The sequence below is a fragment of the Pristis pectinata genome, chromosome 23 (genome assembly GCF_009764475.1).
Source record: "Pristis pectinata isolate sPriPec2 chromosome 23, sPriPec2.1.pri, whole genome shotgun sequence".
In the NCBI taxonomy this organism is placed as follows: Eukaryota; Metazoa; Chordata; class Chondrichthyes; order Rhinopristiformes; family Pristidae; genus Pristis; species Pristis pectinata.
The window spans coordinates 30,887,402-30,907,556 of record NC_067427.1 but is presented as its reverse complement, the minus strand read 5'-3'; the positions used below and the strand labels follow the sequence as shown (position 1 = coordinate 30,907,556).

The window sequence follows — 20,155 nt, the reverse complement described above, 5'->3', positions numbered from 1 at the left end:
GAGGCATCTGTATGGAAAGTCTCAACGTTGGAGCAAATGTGACAGAGAAATGGAGAATGGAAAGGAGTCTGTACAGGAGGCAGGATGGCACAAATAGCTGAGGTAGCTGTGGGAGGTTGTAAGCCTTTCGTGGATGTTTGTCGCTAGTCTACGCTCTTCGACTTTCCATAGAGGTGCCTCTGAGATGTCTTCCTGAACTGTGGTTTCTCCTGTACCAAGATTGACAGAGTCCTTGATTGCATCTCGTCTATTTCCCGCACTTCTGCTTCCTTCCCCTCTTGAATAGAACAAGATGGAATTCCCTTGGTCCTCACCTTCCCCACCAGTTTCCACATTCAACAATCATCCTTTTCAATGTCAGCCATTGCAACAAAATTCCACCACCAGACACATCTTTCCCCTCCTCTTTTTCAGTATTTCAACAGGATCATTCCCTTTGTGACTCCCTGGCTCCACTCTTCTGCCTCCTCCAACCACTCTGCTTTGACTTTCAATAATGGTAGCCTGAGGCTGCTGGATTGTCATAAAAGCACATCTGCCTCACTATTGTTCGACTGAGGCTCGTCATGGCTTTGACTGCATTACTGCACAGTGTGATGAATTGACCTGTACGATCGGTTTGTAAGACAAGCTTCTCACTGTACCTCTGTACAAGTGACAATAATATACTAAAAGCAATACTTTGCCATGCAGTCATAGTGCAACACCAGCCCGTTCACCTCTTCCCTTCCCACACCCAGGGACCCAGACACTCCTTCCAGGTGAAGCAGCGATTCACTTGCTCGTCTTCCGATCTCATGGCCTGCATTCAGTGTTCACGGTCTCGTCTCCCCTTCACTGGAGAAACCAAACACAGATTGGGTGATTGCTCTGCAGAGCACCTATGTTCATTCCACAGGAGTGACCCTGAGCTTCTAGTTGTCTGCCACTTTAATGCTCCAGAGAGACAAGAGATGGAGATGCTGGAATCTGGAGTAACAAACAATCTGCTGGAGGAACTCAGAGTTGAGCAGCATCTGTAGGAGAAAAGGAATTTTCAATGTTTCAGGTCGAAACCCTGCATCAGGGGACACTGTTTTGACCCAAAACGTCAACAATTCCTTCTCCCCCACAGATGCTGCTCGACCCGCTGAGTTCCTCCAGCAGATTGTTTGCTACTTTAATTCTCCAATCCCACTCTGACCAGTCTGTCTGTGGGCTCCCCCACTGTTGTAATGAGCCCAACATAAGTCTGAGGAACGGCACCTCACTTTCAGTCTGGGCATGTTGCAGCCTCGGACTCAACAGTTTTGGGTAACTTGTATTCTCCATCGGGTCTCAGATTTCCTCCCTCCACTAACCTGCTGGGCATGTCCCACAGCTCTGCATTCCCTTGTCTGTGTCGTCACTCTCTGCCTTCATTTCATGGCTTCAAGGACCACAGTCTAACTGGCCCCTATCTACAGCTTGTCCCCAGGGCAACCCTGCCCTCACCCTATCTGAGACATTCCCTTATCCCATCCTCCCTGCGGCTTTCTTCTGTCCTGCTCTCCTTCCCAGCCCTAAGGCAGGGTCTTCAACCCAAAGCACTAACTCCTGTTTGTGGTTCCGCAGGTGCTGCCTGACCTGCTGAGTGTTTCTAGCACTTTGTTTTTAATTCAGATTTCCAGCATCTGCAGTGTTTTTGATTTTCAAGAATTGCTGGTGATCGACATCTTACCCAGTGTGAAGCAGAGTAAATCAGACGAGAGCTGTGTCTCTACTTCTGATTGTCTTGTTGAGGGACAGCCCAATAAGTTGCAGGATGGGTCAGGAATGCAGTTGACAGTGATTGGTGGGAGTGAGGGGTCAATGAGAAGTGTTGGATTGGATCCCAGCAACTAGCATCTTGGAGGGAGAGTGAGGAGACCGGAAGGGAAGTTAATGTCTGAGCAGCCAGAGGCAGAGAGCGCACAGCTTATTGTACCGTTACTGATCAGGAATACAGGAGGTGACTCAGAGGCTGCTTTATCCAAGGCTCCCACTGGCAACAGTTCACTCAGCCACCGCACTATAGTGAGCCCACTGTGCCCTCATCCTAACCCCAACCCTGCCTCTGGCAAGGAGATGGCATCCTCTGACTGAGGTGCCCATCACGCATTGAGAGTGGTAGCGTGTGGAGTTACTGTATCTTGCGCACCTTACTTCCATCTCACTCCTCCTGACATCATCACACTGGGGTTGGGGTTTAGATTGTCTATTGCCCTATATAGAACTAAACCAATAACCTCCCGTAGATCTCTCAAGTCCAGCATCCAATGACTGGCCAACCTCATGAGCAGCAGGTATACCCTTGGCTCTTATGTAAAAATAGCCCATTGCTGATGCCAAGAACACTCGGTAAATAACAACTTTTAAAGAGGATCCGAAGTTTAAGAGCAGGTTGTGGTGATTTCCAGAGTTTCCAATGGCAGGACTTCCAAAACTCTTCCACCATCACTTGACATGCCTGAAATTTCTCACGTCTCCAGGCTGTCGTTTGAGCAATGTAACTCGTTGTTGACTTATTAAACTTGTAGTATTATAGAACAGCATTTTAACCAGCAGGTAACCACCCCCACCCTGCCCACTCTCCTGCACCCCTGGGCAGTCACAGATCAGGTTGACTCTCTCATGCCTCATTAACAGTGTTGAGTTGGAGGGGTTGTGGGAATTGAACCATGTAGACCAGGGGCTGGGAGTCTGTCCTCAAGTCTCCCAGGGCCAGGAAGTGTCCTTCCTTGGGCTGAAATGGTCCAGGGGGAGGGGCGGGGATGGGATCTGGCTGAAATATACTAACTGGAACTGTAGGCATGGGGTTAAGATCAGAATTCACAGGTTTAAAGGAAGAAGGTGGAAAACTATTTGAATTTTAAGTACTTTTATCAAGAATGTCAAATATATTTGTGATGTGGCGGCTTTCAGTGTTGTTTCAGTGATGTGTTCTACCTTCTTACTAACTTAACGTGCTGGACACTCATTCCCCTGGCCAGGTACCTTTGCTCCTATTGGTAAGTGTAACCTGGATTACACATTACCAGCTCACGGCTGACTGAAATTGTCTTTGATTTTCTTGACAGAAAAAACGAGCAAGACTTCCTCGAAAGACAAAAAGAAAAAGAAGAAAAAAGTGAGAGAGGTACTTTTTTTCCATAGTAATGAATAATCCTCACACCACTGCATGTTCTGGAAGCAGGCACCCCGAAAGTACCGACTAGCTGTTGAGTTGGGCGGGGAGGAAGGAAAAAGTGATCACATTGAGGCAGAAGGGTCACAGATTAAAGTCACCCTCCACAGGCCTTAACCTGACAATCCATCGCCCTGCTGAGGGAGTGCCGTTGTTAGGTTGTGTTATTGAAGCAGGGCCTGTCTGCCTGTTCAGGTGAACTTAACTGACCCTGTGACACTATAGAGGGAAGCAGGGCAGGTCTCTGAATGTGGCAGCTGATAATTGTCCCGCACCCAATGCTGCTTCAGACTGATGGTGTGATCTTTATCCCAGTGCTGTGTGTGGCATCTTGCTGACTGCAAATAGCTGCCTTCCCCACATGACAAATTGGACTACACTTCAAAGGTACATCGAACAGGACAGCACAAGAACAGGCCCTTCGGCCCACAATGTTGGGCCGAACCAATTACATTAGTGATAAAATGCCCAACTAAACTAATGCCTTCTGCCTACACAATGTCCATATCCTACCATTTCCTGCACATTCATGTGCCTATCTAAGAGCTCCTTGAATGCCCCTATCATATCTGCCTCCACCACCACCCCTGGCAGCACATTCCAGGCACGCACCGCTCTCTGTGTTTAAAAAAAAAACTTGACCCACACATCTCCTTTGAACTTGCCCCCATCACCTTAAATGCATGCCCTCTGGTATTAGACATTTCAACTCTGGGGAAAAATATACTGTCTAGCCATGCCTCTCATAATCATGTAAACCTGGATCAGGTCTCCCCTCAGCTTCCGCTGCTCCAGAGAGAACAACCCAAGTTTGTCCAACCTCTCCTCATAGCACATGCCCTCTAATCCAGGCAGCGTCCTGGTGAACCTCTTCTGCACCCTCTCCAAAGCCTCCTTCCTGTAATGGGACGACCAGAACTGAATGCAATACTCCAGATGCGGCCTAACTAAAGTTTTATAAAGCTGCAGCATAGCTTCCTGACTCTGGAACTCAGTTCCTCGACTAATGAAAGACACCTTTTTGACTGTGTAGCCTTCTGGTATATCCAGATACTGTAGGAATGCCGGCCCTTGTTGGAGGGATCTGGGAAGAGTCAGTTCACTAAAACCAGAGGCCTTTCTGATCCACTTCATGGGCTACCATGGTTAATTATTGCTGGTTTCCTCAGTTCTGTGGCACCAGGTCCCTGGGTCAGAGCGTTTAATGGGTTAAACAAGCCATTCACATTGTTCTGATGCTGAAAGCTACAACACTGCACAAACATTTTTGATAGTTATAAAAGATTCCAGTAGTTTTGTTTCTCCCTCTGAACATAAGAATCTTCATGTTAATATCATGCCCACAGTTTCACCTGCGATCTAATGTTGCTGTTTCTTTGTTGCATTTTTTTTAATGCATGCATTTCTGTGGCACCTCCACATCCTCGGGGCATCCTGAAAAGATTCACTCACGATGAAGTGTCTTCACTTTGTCAATTGCCATTTACTGAAGTATTTTTGAAGTTTAGCTAATGTTGGTAATTTATTAATGTTATGTGCACCAAGGTAAGGTGAAGAACTTCTGTTTGCATGCCACTCAGACATCACTCCAGACACAAGTGCATTGAGGGGATAAAATGTTATAATGTGGGAAAGGCAGCAATAAAAGGCTGGATTAGAATTACTGAAAATGCAGAAGCTATTCCAGCAGCTTTCCCCATTTCCCCACCGGAGGGGCTGCAGCTCCGAGCACCAGTTCATGCTCTGCTTTTTCAGGACGATGAGAAAATGGAAAAAAAGAGACACAAACCGAAGAGAAGTAAAGAGAAGGAAGCAACAGAGGAGAGGCAGAAAAAGGAGAGAGAGGTAACAGCCGAGGGGGAGAAGGAGAAGAAAAAGAAGAGGAAGAAGGCAGCCAAGAACAAAGCGGATGTGGACGCGGACGTGGACGATTTGGAGAAGTTTCTGATTGGCAGTGGCGACAGTCACGTGAGGAGCAGGGGAGCAGGAGACTACGAGGAGCTATAGACTGGTCATCGGTACTGGTGTTTGTCTTGGTGTTACAACCCTGTTCATTCCACACTTTAAGTCTCTCTCTAACACTGGTGCAAAGCATGTGCCCTGGCTTTGTGGCAGAAGCTGTTTGTCCCAAGCACTCCTTGGTCCACTCAACCTCCATCACGGGTCTCTGTAAGTATTCCCCAGTGCCGGGAAGGATGTGTTGAACGTGTATCAATGCAAGGTGAATCGGGGTGTCATGTGTCTGGTCTGATCTGGCAGCTTCAGCCAGCTGCCTTTGAGTTTAAACAAGTCCTTGGGGCAGCTTAACTTTAGTCGTGTTTCTCAAGGAGATGGGTGGATTCCTTGAAGTTGAAACTGGTGATTTTAGCCTTTAGTAAAGCTCATCTTCAGCAGAATTTGTTGCATTTCTACCATCGGGTTTTGGATTGTCTTCTGACTGCAGACAAACCCATCACTCCTGCTCTGTGCTCGCTTACAGGCTGTACCCAGGTAAGAATGGCTCAGCACCCCCTCCCTCCCATCCTGTCACCAGTGCTACAGCACAGAACCAACGCTCTGCCTCGGGACTTGGCCCTGTGCCTTTAAAAACCTGCAGTAAACTCAGGCAGTTTGGGAGTCTTGTGACTTAAAGACTCCTTTTAAAAACAGAAGTGTCTCCTCCCTTCCCCCACTCGTTAACCTTTCTTTTCCCGTTGGAGTGACTGGATCCGTGAACCCTGAACCACTAAAGAGTTTGGATATTCCAACCTGCCCTTGGCTCTTCAAACTGCTGAGCTGTCGATGACTGTGGCATTCATTCACGGCCTCTTCCCCACTCACTCAGACAACGGGTATGTTAGGGTTGGCAAGGGTGGGAATGAGTGTAGCCCTGTGAGGTAATTAAAGCCTGTTTCACAGGGGTCCCAGTGTGTGGTCCTGACTTCCATTTCCACAGAATTGATTAAAATCAGTGTAATTAAGGCAGCTTCAAATAAAAATGGAATGATTAGTATCTAATTGTTGGGTGCAGAGCTTTTATAACCATCAAGGTAACTACCAGAGTGTAAAACTAATTAATTCCCCAATCTAACATGAGTCCTTTGTGTGTTACTGTCCCGGATTACAGGAGCAGCACTGAGGGAGCCCATGTGAATGGGGTGCTTTGGGCAGGAATCGTAGCCCCAGGGTGATGTCGGCAAAGAGTTTCATGCAGCGGGAGGGTAGTTACTGTGAGGCAGGTGCCGAATGTACAGGTGAACTGTGCCTGTGCCGTTCCGCCCTGTTGTTCCTCTCCAGGGAGAACTTGTATCCCACATTCTGCAGTTCCAGAGCTTCCCTCTCATGGCATAACCCGGGTGGAGAAGCTCCCCGCTCTCTTCAGTTACTACACTGGCCTGTTCAGATTTTAGTTTGTGTTTCCCAAACTGTCCGGTGACTCTTGCACTACAGTCTGCGTTGGATCTGTCTTTCGTGACACATTGCACTGGTGAAACATTTCCACGCTCGCTCTCTCACTGGAGATGTGGGGTCACAGCTCAGGAACAGGCCCTTCAGCCCACCAAGTCTGCACCTACCTTCCAAGCAGCTATTTACACCAATCCCAATTTTCCTCTTGCATCACCATCAACTGCCCCCCCCCCCCCCCAACCAATTAACCAATTCTCCTTCCACTACCTACACACCAGGGGCAATTTACAGCAGCCAGTTGACCTACCAACCTGTAGGTCTTCAGGATGTGGGAGGAAACTGGAGCACCCGGGGAACCCCACTTGGTCACAGGGAGAAGGTGCAAGCTTCACACGGCACACGAGGTCAGGAGTGAACCTGCATCACTGGAGCAGTGAAGCAAAACTGCTAACCACTAAGGACTGAGAGTTCATCCGCTCCTGCTCTGCCTCACCGTCCCCTCACCTGTGTCTGTTCACTTCCCCCACCCATGAGCAGGCAGTGGGGACTATGTGACACATCATTAAAGCACCTGTGCTGTACCTGACAGCACCTCGAGCTGCCCTGTCCTCCTTTTGGGATAAGTCACCTCCACACGTTGTGTGCACTCTGAGCTGAAGTGTGCAGGCAGGTTTGCCCTTCTGCAGGACCCTTTCTTAGAGCTGTACCTGTGCTCTGCTAAGGTGTAGTATCCACGTATAACTTGTCTGGCCCATTTGCCGTTGACGTTTTAGAAAGGCAATAGAAGGGATGCAGCTCAGTGGGGCTCGCTGAAGAGAGTGGACTCCCACCCAGCTTCCATGGAGTGGCCTTGACCAGGCTACCTGGAGGGTGGGGTGTCGGGAGCAGTGTTAACCCATTTCCAGTCAGTGCACAGCAGAGCCAGACTGTTGAACAGGATGGATGGGGGAGCTGACGGAGTGGAGTTGGAACCTAACATCGGATTGTACTTGCGGCCTGTGAAGTGCAGGTGGTCCTGTCTGTCCAGTTCCCTTACGCAGTGGGTTCCCACACTGCACGGACAGTGTTCCAGAGGGTCACAGCTTGCTTCTCACCTCTGGCTGCTCTTCCAATTACCCTAAATTAATGAACTCTGATTAGTGGCCCTCCCACTAATTGAAACCTCTTAGTCTGTGAAAACCACTTGCTGCAGATGCAGGTAAATTATTTCCTCTGGTTCACTGACGTCCCTCGGGGAAGGGAATCTGCCAACCTTGCCGGGTCTGCTCAGTGTGCCACTTCAGACCCAGTCACGCCGGCTTTGTTCAAGGAACAGGGACGGGCAGTGCCAGCCCAGCCAGTGAAGCCCTTGTCCTGCAAATCAACATTAAAACATGAACAGATGCTGGAAATCTGAAACAAAACCAGAGAATGCCAGAAATGCTCAGCAGGTCAGGCAGCATCTGTGGAAAGAGAAGCAGAGTTTATGTTCCAGGTCCAAGAGACTTCTCGAAGCCAGAAGGGTCATCAACCTGAAATGTTCATTCTGCTTCTTTCTTCACAGATGCTGCCTGACATGTTGAGCGTTTCCAGCATTTTCTGACTTTGCTTAGAAACCATAGTGTGGGGAAGTCCCTCAAGTGGCTGGGCAGATTGGAGTGTTCTGATGTTGCAGACTTTGGTGTCTTCATTGTTCGTGGATCAGGTGCCTGTTTTCCAATGGGGCTGGTGATTAATGTTGCTAATTAGTGGGCAACCATTCCTGTGGAGAGGCATGGATACTGAAAGCAATTGGAGCGCTCACCAGCATAGAGAATTACATCATCAAAGCCCCTCCTACTGGCTGGCATCTCAGAGAGTGTGGCCTGTCACAAGAGGGCTGAGAGAGTTTGGCGCCTTCCTCTGCACCCTGTATGTAAACATCTTCGATTATGTTTCTGCATTAAAGACAAAAAAACATATTTTCTTGCTTAACAGACTGGCCTGATGAGTATTTTGTTGGTGTTTGGTTGTTTTTATTGATATTCTGTAGGACATCCCCTGGCATCCTTGAACTTATAAAATGATGAGAGGCACAGATAGGGTAGACAGTCAGAATCTTTTCCCCAGGGTAGAAATGTCAAGTCACAGAGGACATGCATTTAGGTTAGAGGGGGAAAGTTTTATTTTACACAGAGAGTGGTGGGTGCCTGGAATAGGCTGCCAGAGGTAGTGGTGGAAGCAGATATGATAGTGGCATTTGAGAGACTTTGACACATGAATATGCCGGGATGGAGGGATATGGACCATGTGCAGGCAGAAGAGGTTTAGTTTAATTCTGTACAGCCATTGTGGGACGAAGGGCCTGTTCCTGTGCTGTACTGTTCTATGCAATTTTTCAGTGGTGGCTGACACCTCTACGTGCCCACTGTACATGGAGAATCTGGCAGATTCAGAGGACCCATGGTGGGGGATAGAGTAACTGCAGTTCATGGGGCGGTGGGTGGGAACTTTGTGCCGATGTTAATGCGTTGGAAGAGTTCAGAGGAGGTTTACTGGACCAGTACCTGGAATGGTTTTATGAGGAAGGTCAGACAGGCTAGGCTTATATCCACTGAGAGAGGATTGGTGGAACCATCCAAGATCCAGGCGGTGAGAAATACTTGGGGATGGGTGGAGAGGGGATTACAGAGAAACAAAGGACTGCAGATGCTGGAACCTAGATGAAAAACTCGATGATGCTGGAGGAACTCCTGAAGAAGGGTCCTGACCCGAAACATTGACCGCCTACTTTTCTCCGTGGATGCTGCCTGGCCTGCTGAGTTCCTCCAGCATCATCATGTTTGTCATCAGGGGATTACAGATGTGAGTATAGTCATCAGCGCACAGTCCATCTGACACCCAGTCCCAATTCAATCATGACCAGAATCAGGTTGATGGCCTGATATGTAGAAGAAATGGCCCAGGTTGGGTGGTGAATGTGCCTGGCTCTGATGGGTTGTAAAGGAAGGAGACGGTCACTGAATGTGGGTGTCCATGGATGACCAAACCTAGACCATGTGTCAGCTTCACGGCAAGATAGGCTGAAGCCACAGTGGGATTCTTGACCCGGGGAAGGGACAATTCAGGAGGGTATGAGAACAGGCTTCCCACAATTGGGAATGCCTGTCACAGTGTTGGCGTTCTTTAAGTTGGGAGACATTTCCTCATTTAGGGAAGAAGCAACTGACCAGGAGCAGCCATCTGCGGCAAGTTCCTGCGGTCCTGGGTAATGGATCCATCAAATTCCTGAGAGGAATGGGATTATTGGACATTGAGAGAGACTTGATAGTGGAATCCCAGGCAGAGACCACAACATCAGTGGCAGTTCACACTGGCTGCATTGCCCTTTGAATTGCAAAATGAATACAAAATCTTTCACAATAACTAGTTTCTTGGCTGTCTCCTGTCCATTTCCATTGATCATTGTCCAACAACAGCCCAGTCTGACATTGGTGTTGGTTCCTTGGCTCTTTCTGCAGCTGTCTAGTTAATCCTTCCCTCCAACAGACAGCTCCTTGATGAGGATGGAGCTGTCTGTCGTGGGGGTTGGCTCCTTGGAACTTGGCCCGGAGGTGGCTTCTGTGCTCAAGGAAGAGTTGTCACAGAAGCCGGGAGGGAACGCTCTGCGCTGGATTGAGTCCCACTGAGCAGGAAGGATCACTGTGGTTGTTGGAAGCCTCGGGGTATTGCTGAGGGAACTGAGCAGGTAGAGAAAGGGATGAGGATGAATATAGGGAGTTAGGCAGAAGGTTACGAAGCAGAACCTCAAGGATTGATATCTCTGGATTACTCCCAGTGCCACGTGGTAGTGAGGGGTGGAGTAGGAGGATCAGGCAAATGTGTGTGGCTGAGGATCTCGTGCAGGAGGGAGGGATTCAGGTTCTTGGACATTGGGATCTCTTCTGGAGCAGAGGTGACCTGTACATGAGGGTTGCGTCTGAACTGGAGGGGGAACCGATATCCTGGCGAGCAGACTTGCTTGAGCTACTTGGGAGAGTTTGAACTATTCTGGTAGATGGGAGGGACCCAAGGTAGTAGTGTGGCAGGTGAGAAAGAAGCCAATATAGAGATTGAAGTGAGCAAGGAGGGTGTGGGGAAGATCTGGTGGTCAGACTGCATTTACTTTAATGCAAGAAACGACCCCTGAGGTCCCGGCCCCGACCCCCGAACACCCTCGGCTTCACGGGCCGGTCGCCTGTCCCTGCTCTGCCGTTCTGCGGGGTCCCGGCTGGTCTTTGACCTCAGTACCACCACTATACCGACGCCGTACCCACCGGTCTCCGGTCTCTGCCGTGGACACGCTCGGCCGCTGAGCCCGGGTCCTGACCATTGAACGAGATGCCCCAGGTTCACAGCCAGATGTGCTGATCATTGCTCAGCGTTTCCACAACGACAGAAGGTGCCCCCGCTGACCACCTCCCGCCGGTCCCGTCCGTCCGTGGGCTTGGGGAGCCGGGCGAGTGGTCGCCGCCGTGGGGCTGTCAGCGACCCCCGGGGAGGTGGGCGGCAGCTTCCTGAGGGACAGGAGGAGACCCGGCGGCTCTGGGCTGGAGCATCTGATGTCAGGCGGAGGATCGACCTCTATAGTGACCGGCCGCCCCCCCCCCCCCCCGGTGTCCCCCCGCTGTCCGGGGGTGAAGGCTCCCCGGCCCCTCGCCTCCAGTACCGGCACCGGTGGGGCGGCTTGTTCCCCGGGGGAGGGGCGGCTGCAGCCGAGCGCCCCGCCGCCTGCGGTCGGGGGACGGGGTCCCAGGTGCGGGGGCTCCGTCCTGGTGACCCCGGGGGGCAGGTCCAGGATCCCACCGGGAACCACCACCCCCCCCCCTCCCCCTCCCCCCGAGATCGGGTGGTGGCCGGATCCAGCCCCAGTGACCGAGACAGTCCGGCGGGGAAGAGCCGGCGCCTCGCTCGGACTCCCAGTGACGGCACCTCACCGCCAGACTGCTCACCGGATCACACTACATGTTGGCTGCAGGTCTATCGAGAGCGAGAGGGGGTCGTTCGGCCCCTCGAGTCAGCCCTGCCCTTCAGTGTGACCACGCCTGATCTCTCCATTCCTTTGGCCCCACGGCCCTTCCGCCGGTCTCCGTTCCAATGCACTCGGTGACGGAGCCTCGGGGATGGGAATTCCTCGGATTCCAGATGCTCAGGAACTTGCCGGTTCATTTCTCTGGGAGAGTTTACTTCACCGAACCGCTGGGTGTCAGTGGAGACCTGTTTACAGAACTGGAGATCCCTTGAAATATACTGTTACCGTGCAGCCGGTCCGTCACATCCACCCCCAGCCCCAGTGTGAGGGTCACTGCCCACTGTCACACCCCCAGTGTGTGAGGGTCACTGCCCACCGTCCCCCTCCCCCGAGACTGCTCTGACAGATTTTCTGGATTAAACTACAAAAATACAATGGATTACAACGTGGAAATTGTCCATCACCCATCTCTTGCCTTTTTGCCCTCTTTCAGGGCCAATGGTGATCCCATTTACCTGTTGTGTGCCTGTGTCCATTTCCTCCGTCACACCCATTCCAATCCAAACAGGTTGAATTTGGAGTGACACTCAGCTCCAGCACAATGTTCCCCTGCCTCTCTGGGTCAGATGTACCCTGGCTGGGATTTAATCTGCAGGACACACTTGCTGTTGGCAACACCTGGAATCTCACCGCTGTCTCTGCCTTTATTCCAATATAAACCCAAATGCCTGCCGGAATTATCTGAGCTGGCACCCCTGCCCGTCTGGCCAGTCTCTGATTTACCAGAGGGGCATCAGGAACTGTTGTGTACCCTGCTTCACAGAGACATGGCTCACCCCCAGCATTCCGGACACAGCGCTCCAGCCCGAGGGCTTCACCGCCCACCGGACAGTGGCATCATGTAAAGGCAGAGGTGACGGCGTTTGCTTTATGATTAACTCATCATGGTGCACAGACGTGGCAGTTCTGTATCAGTCCTGCTCCCCCGACCAGGAACATCTGGTGGTCAAGTGTCGTCCGTTCTACCTGCCGTGGGAGTTCCCGACTCTCAGCGTGGTGGCGGTGAACATTCCACCCCTGGCAGACATTAGGCTGGCACTGGGGGAGCTGAGCACCATGATCAACAGTCACAAGACAGCGCACCCTGATGCCTTCCCGATCATTGCGGGGGACTTCAACCAGGCCAGCTGGAAGAAGTCTCTGACAAACTACCACCAACGCGTCACCTGCAGAACCAGAGGAGCCAACACACTCGATCACTGTTACACCACCATCAGGAACACTGCCCGTGCCATCCCGTGCCTGCACTTTGGCAAGTCCGATCACCGGGCTGTACTTCTACTCCCAACATACAGGCAGAGACTGAGGACGGCAGCACCAGTGGTGAGGACCACAGAGGTCTGGTCAAGGGAGGTGGAGGAGCATTTACAGGACTGCTTTGAATTGGTGGACTGGACCATATTCAGGGATTCATCGTCGGATCTGAATGAATATGCCACGGCCATCACCAACTTCATCAAGACCTGTGTGGACGAGAGTGTGCCATTGAGAACATACCGAGTCTTCCCAAACCAGAAGGCCTGGATGAACCAGAGATTCACAGTCTGCTGAGGGCTAGATCTGTGGCGTTCAAGACCAGCGATCCAGAACCCTACAAGAAGTCCAGGTACGACCTACGGAAGGCCATTGTGAGAACGAAAAGGCGATTCCGTGTGAAGTTAGAGACACAATTGGACGCATGACAGCTGTGGCAGGGTTTGCATGCCATTACTTCCTATAAGATGAAACCTAACAGCATAAGTGGCAGTGATGCTTCACTCCCTGATGAGCTTGATGCCTTTTCTGCACACTTTGAAAGGGAGAATAATACTACACCTGTGCGAATCCCCACAGCATCTGGTGACACTGTGATCTCTGTCTTGGAGGCCAATATCAGAATATCCCTCAAGAGGGTGAACCCTCGCAAGGCATCAGGCCCCAACAGTGTACCTGGCCGAGTACTGAAAATCTGTGCCAACCAACTGGCTCAAGTGTTCAAGCACATCTTTAACCTCTCACTGCAATCGGAGGTTCCCACCTGCTTCAAAAGGACAGCAATCATACCGATGCCCAAGAAGAGCAGGTTGAGCTGCCTGAATGGCTATCATCCAGTAGCACTCACGTCTACTGTGATGAAGTGCTTTGAGAGGTTGGTCAAGACTAGAATTAACTCCTGCCCGAGCAAGGACCTGGACCTGCTGCAATTTGCCTCCTGCCACAACAGGTCTACAGCAGATGTAATCTCACTGGCTCTCCACTCAGCTTTGGAGCACCTGGACAACAGCAAAACATACATCAGGCTGCTGTTTGTCGATTACAGATCAGCATTCAACTCTCTCATCCCCTCAGTACCAATCAACAAGCTTCAAAACCTGGGCCTCTGTACCTCCCTCTGCAACTGGATCCTTGACTTCCTTATCAGGAGCCCACAGTCAGTGCAGAGCAGTAGTAACATCTCCTCCTCGCTGACAATAAACACAGGCGCACCTCAAGGATGCGTGCTTAGCCCACACAGTCATGAGTGTACTCTCTCTACACTCATGACTGTGTGGCTAGGCACAGCTCAAACGCCATCTGTAAATTCACATGCCAATGGCTCTACTTCATTAAGAATTTGAGGAAATTTGGTATGTCACCAAAGACTTGCAAATTTCTACAGATGTACGGTGGAGAGCATTCTGACTGGTTGCTTCATCACCTGGTATGGAGGCTCCAATGTGCAGGATTGAAAGAGGCTGCAGAGGGTTGTAGACTCAGCCAGCTCCATCACGGGCACAACCCTCCCCACCATTCAGGACATCTTCAAGAGGCGGCGCCTCGAGAAGGAGGCATCCATCATGAAGGACCTTCACCATCCGGGACATGCCCTCTTCATGTTACTACCACCGGGGAGGAGGTACAGGAGCCTGAAGACCCACACTCAATGTTTCAGGAACAGCTTCTTCCCCTCCGCCACCAGATTTCTGAACGGTCCGTGAACCCATGAACACTTCCTCGTTATTCCTCTTTTGCAATATTTATTTATTTTTGTAACTTACAATAATTTTTATGCCTTTCTGTCTTGCACTGTAGTGCTGCCACAAAACAAATTTCATGACATATGTCAGTGATAATAAACCTGATTCTGATTACACAGCCAAGTTACACAGACTGTACAACATTACACACACTATAGAATATTACACAGACTGTATGTTACACATACTGTGTGACGTTACAGACTGTACAACGTGACACACAGACTGTATGTTACACATACTATATAACGTTAACCGCAACCTGCATCTCCCCATTGCCAGTCACTTCAACTCCCCCTCCCACCCCATCACTGACATGTCAGTCCTCGGCCTCCTCCACTGCCAGGAGAATTCCAAGCGCAAACTGGAGGAACAGCACCTCATTTTCCGTCTTGGAACTTTGCAGCCTCACGGCATAAACATCAAATCCTCCCACTTTAGGTAATCCCCACCCCCACCCACACTTCTCTTCTTCCCTTTCCTAGCCCCCTTTTGTTTCCCTTTCTCTCCTCACCTTTGATCCATCCCTCAGGGATCTGCTCTCCCGTCCCTCCCCACACCTGCTGATCGCTACCTCTTACCTGCATCTACCTATCACCACCCTGTGCCCACCCCGCCTCCCGTCCCTTGTCCACCTATCACTGCTCTGCTTTTCCTCCTATATATTGGGCTTCCCCTTTCCCTATCTTCAGTCCTGAAGAAGGGTCCTGACCCGAAACGTTGACCGCCTGCTTTTCTCCACGGATGCTGCCTGGCCTGCTGAGTTCCTCCAGCATCATCGTGTTCTTCATATGATGTTACAGATCGTACAACGTTACACATACTGTATGTTACACAACAAAGAAATTTAATTTTATCATAACTGCCACATCATTTCACCCTGTTGGACAAATTCCCTCTCTCCGCCCGTCCTTCCCCACCTCCTCTGCTACCTGGGCTAACTTGTCTCTTTCTTTTGTGGTTCTAATGAAAGGTTCCAGACCTCAGACATTAACCGTTTCCTCTCCACAGACACTGCCTGACCAGCATTTTCCATTTTTATTACGAGTGACTCGTCTCTATCGAGCCAACGAGTTTCCACCAACTGCAGGCCCTAAGTTGAGGGTGTGCGTGAATACTCCTCGCTCGTTGGGACTGCAGCACTGCCTGTACTCAGGAAGGTGAACACAATCCGCCAGCATCATCCGATCGATTGGCACACCACCGTCCGTGCTAAACGTTCATTCCCTTCACATCCACTGCAGCTACCGCAGAGCTCTTCAGCTCCTGCTCCCAAACTCAGAGCATGGTCTTCACACTGACACATTAACCCTGTAGAGTTGCCCACAGGCACCGCCTCACCCCAACCATTTCCTATTTTTATTTCAGATTTCCAGCATCTGCAGCTTTTTGCTTTCCCATAACTCCATCACCTGGAAGAAGAGTATGGGACACTGGGACTTATCCCAGCATTCCTGCCTATACCATCTGCCAATGGCGACTGAAATAGGAGGGTGGAGCATGGAGGAGGGGGAGATTTGGGTTTATGAGGCGTTGGTTCTGTTCCTGAGGCAAGTTGGACCAGCGCTAATCAGATGGGTTTCACTTCAAACAGACCAGGGCAAGTATCCTAGCCAGGGGTTTGCTGGCGCTCATGGGCAGGGTTTTACTAGCTCGGCAGCAGGATGGGAATCTTGGTGGGAGTTCACGAAGCAGAGGCAAAAAACAAGAAGTGGAAGTTAGAAAAGTAGTAAGAAACAAAATAGGCAGAAGAAACGAAGGCTGGTGTGAATGGGGGTCAAAACATGGGTAAATGCTAAAACCTCAAAACTAAAGATATAAATCAAAGTGCATGCGGTATTAGCAACAAAATAGGTGGATAAATGGCACAAATAAAACTAAATATGTATGATCTAATTACCATTACAGAACCGTGGCTGCAAGGTGATCAAAGCTGGGCGTTGAATGTTCAAGGCTGGTTGACATTTCGGGAGAACAAGCAAAGAGGAAGAAGAGGCAGGGTAGTGCTATTCATAAGGAGGGAGGTCAGTGCAGTAGGGAGAAATCATCCTGGTCAGCGGATGATGAGGTAGAATTAAAATCAGCTTGGATGGAGTTTAGAACCAGCAAAGGGCAGAAGGCGTTGATGGAATTATTTATAAACCACCGAACTGTAGTTGTAATATTGAGCACAGCATAAATTAGGAAATTAGAAGTTCATGTAACAGGGTAACAGAGCAATCACGGGGGACTTTAATCTACACACAGACTGGGGGGAATCAGGTGGAGGACGAATTCATGGAATGTGTACAAAGTTATTGTCTGAATCAATATGTTGAGGTAAGAGGTTATTTTATATCTGTTTGGCACCATGAGAAAGGGTTAAATAATAATCATGTTATTCAGCAAACTCTGAGGAGCGGTGAACATTAAATGTGAGGATTTGACACTGAGCTGAAAGTGATGGGATTTAGTGTGAAAGCAGGGTCATAAGTCCAAGCAAGAAAACTACCAAGGTGTGAGGAAAGTTGACTGTGGTTGATTGTGGAAATAAATTGAAGGGTATTACAGTGGTGAACAATTACTCGATTTTAAAGGAACGAGTCCAGATTTCACCCAAAACATCAACTGTCCATTTCCCTCCACAGATGCTGCCCGACCTGCTGAGTTCCTCCAGCGTTTTGTGTGTTGCTCCAGGTTCCAGCATCTGCAGTCTCTTGTGTTTCCATTTAAAGGAATTGTGCCTACTGTGCAGAAAAAATACATTCCACTGAGCAGCACAAAGCCAGTAGGAAAAGTGGTCTGGTCATGGCTGACAGGAGGAATTAGAGAAAGTATTAAATCCAGGGAGCAGGCTTAAAAACTTGCCAGAAATAGTAGCAGTATTGAGGATTGGAAACACTTTGGGAGACAGAGAAGGAGGACCATAGAATTGATAAAGAAAGGCAAGAGAGTAGACCGGTAAGAAATATAACAACAGACTTTAAGAACTTCTTTAAATAAGGACTGGCAAGAGCGAATGTGTGTCCCCTACAAACTGAGAGGGGAGAATTTATATCGGAGCATAAAGAAATGACAAAGGAATTGAACAATTACTCTGTCCGTGGAAAGAGACACAAAAATCTACCAGTAATACAAGCGAGAGTGGTACAAATTGGTGAGCTTGAAAGCTGCTCATTCCCAAGGACCTGATAATCTACGTCCCAGAGATTTGAATGAGGTAGCTTTAGAGATAGTGGATGCCCCGGTTATCATCTTCCAAAGTTCTGTAGGTTCTGGAGCTATGCCGGTGGATTGCAGGCTGGCAAATGTGACCTCAGTCATTGAGTCACAGAGAGACACAGCACAGAAACAGGCCCTTCAGCCCATCGAGTCCACACCAACCATCAACCACCCATCTACGGTAATCCTACATTAAGCCCATTCTGTATTCTCCCCACGTTCCCTTCAACTGCCCCAACACTTGCCCACACACCAGAGGCAATTTACAGCGGCCAATTAATCTCCCAATCCTGGACATGGCAGGAAACCAGAACTTCCAGATGACACTCACGTCGTCAAACATGGGGAACGTGCAAACTCCACACAGACAGCACCCGAGGTCAGGATTGAACCCGGGTCTCCAGCGCTGTGAGGCAGCGGCTCTACCAGCTGTCCTGCCCTTTGAAGAAAGAAGGAAGAGACACAAAACAGGAAACTACCGACGTGTTAGCTTGACATCAATTACAGGCAAACTGCTGGAATCTATAATAAAGGGCAAACTGACAGAACTCCCTGTAAACAATACAAGTATTGAGCAGTCAGCATGGATTTGTGAAAGGAAAATCATACCTGGCTCATCTATTGGAGTTCTTTGAGAATAGGAGATAATAGATCCGGGGAGCCAGTGGATGTGGCGTGTGTGGATTTTTGAGGTTACTGCTGGGATGCAGTGTCACTGGGAGAAGCTGTTTGTGGAGATCTGATGTTGTGAGAGTTGGGACAGGAGAGCCCGTGCTCTTCGGGAGAACCAGCAACACCAGGGGGAGGATAGGACCTGGAACCAAGGATGGGGAGGGGGGTGGAGGGAGGCAAGGGGGACGGTACAGGTGGATGAGGTGAGGTAAAGAGAGACAAGTTGCTGAGACCAGGGAAGTGAATGCTGCAGGGCAAGGGGAAAGTCCCCGGTGGGGGAAGAAAGTGGGAGGAGTTGACCACGTGAGCTGGTGGGACAGTCATTCAAAATGGTGTTGGATGAACAGTTGCCTGCGGCCCTTCCTCAGCACTGCCCCTCCCTCAGTGTGACACCCCCTCAGCACCAACCCTCCCTCAGTACCACCCCTCCCTCAACGCGGCCCCTCCCACATTGTGGCGCTCCCTCAGCACTGCCCCTCCCACGGTGCAGGGCTCCCTCGGTGAAGAGGGGGAGAGTGGATTCAGCCAGATTCTGCCTCTGGTAACCTGGACCTGCCGGGACAGTGTTGGCAGGATAGTGGGGAGTGGGAGGAGGAGGAGGGGAGTGGGGAGTGGGAGGAGGGGAGTGGGAGGGGGAGGAGGGATGTGGGGAGTGGGAGGAGGGGAGTGGGAGGGGGAGGAGGGGTGTGGGGAGTGGGAGGAGGGGTGTGGGAGGGGGAGGAGGGGTGTGGGGAGTGGGAGGGGGAGGAGGGGTGTGGGGAGTGGGAGGGGGAGGGTGTGGGGAGTGGGAGGAGGGAGGAGGGTGTGGGGAGGGGGAGGAGGGGTGTGGGGAGTGGGAGGAGGGGTGTGGGAGGGGGAGGAGGGGTGTGGGGAGTGGGAGGGGGGAGGAGGGGTGTGGGGAGTGGGAGGGGGAGGAGGGGTGTGGGGAGTGGGAGGAGGGAGGAGGGTGTGGGGAGGGGGAGGAGGGGTGTGGGGAGTGGGAGGAGGGGTGTGGGAGGGGGAGGAGGGGTGTGGGGAGTGGGAGGGGGAGGAGGGGTGTGGGGAGTGGGAGGAGGGAGGAGGGTGTGGGGAGTGGGAGGGGGAGGAGGGGTGTGGGGAGTGGGAGGGGGAGGAGGGGTGTGGGGAGTGGGAGGAGGGAGGAGGGTGTGGGGAGTGGGAGGGGGAGGAGGGATGTGGGGAGTGGGAGGGGGAGGAGGGGTGTGGGGAGTGGGAGGAGGGAGGAGGGTGTGGGGAGGGGGAGGAGGGGTGTGGGGAGTGGGAGGAGGGGTGTGGGAGGGGGAGGAGGGGTGTGGGGAGTGGGAGGGGGAGGAGGGGTGTGGGGAGTGGGAGGAGGGAGGAGGGTGTGGGGAGTGGGAGGGGGAGGAGGGGTGTGGGGAGTGGGAGGGGGAGGAGGGGTGTGGGGAGTGGGAGGAGGGAGGAGGGTGTGGGGAGTGGGAGGGGGAGGAGGGATGTGGGGAGTGGGAGGAGGGGAGTGGGAGGGGGAGGAGGGGAGTGGGAGGGAGGGGAGGGGTGTGGGGGAGAGTGGGGTGTTGGGAGTGGGAGGAGGGGAGTGGGAGGGGGAGGAGGGGAGTGGGAGGGGGAGGAGGGGTGTGGGGAGTGGGAGGAGGGGAGTGGGAGGGAGAGGAGGGGAGTGGGGGAGAGTGGGGTGTTGGGAGGGGTGGGGGAGAGTTGGGGGGATGGAAGTGG

General features: G+C 51.3%; 1 protein-coding gene across 2 annotated transcripts in view; it reads left to right on the top strand.

Annotated features, from left to right (window-relative positions):
* Positions 1–8,524, top strand: part of LOC127582047 (rab-like protein 6) — a 79,777-nt gene extending 71,253 nt beyond the window's left edge. The window contains exons 14-15 of one of the 2 annotated variants that reach the window (XM_052037004.1): positions 3,078–3,127; positions 4,940–8,524. In XM_052037004.1, the coding sequence (XP_051892964.1) occupies positions 3,078–3,127; positions 4,940–5,191 (302 nt within the window). In that variant the 3' untranslated portion in view covers positions 5,192–8,524. Of the gene's footprint in view, positions 1–3,077; positions 3,137–4,939 lie in introns of both variants that reach the window. The other variant, XM_052037003.1, reaches the window with a different exon arrangement.
* The last annotated feature ends 11,631 nt before the right edge of the window (positions 8,525–20,155 follow it).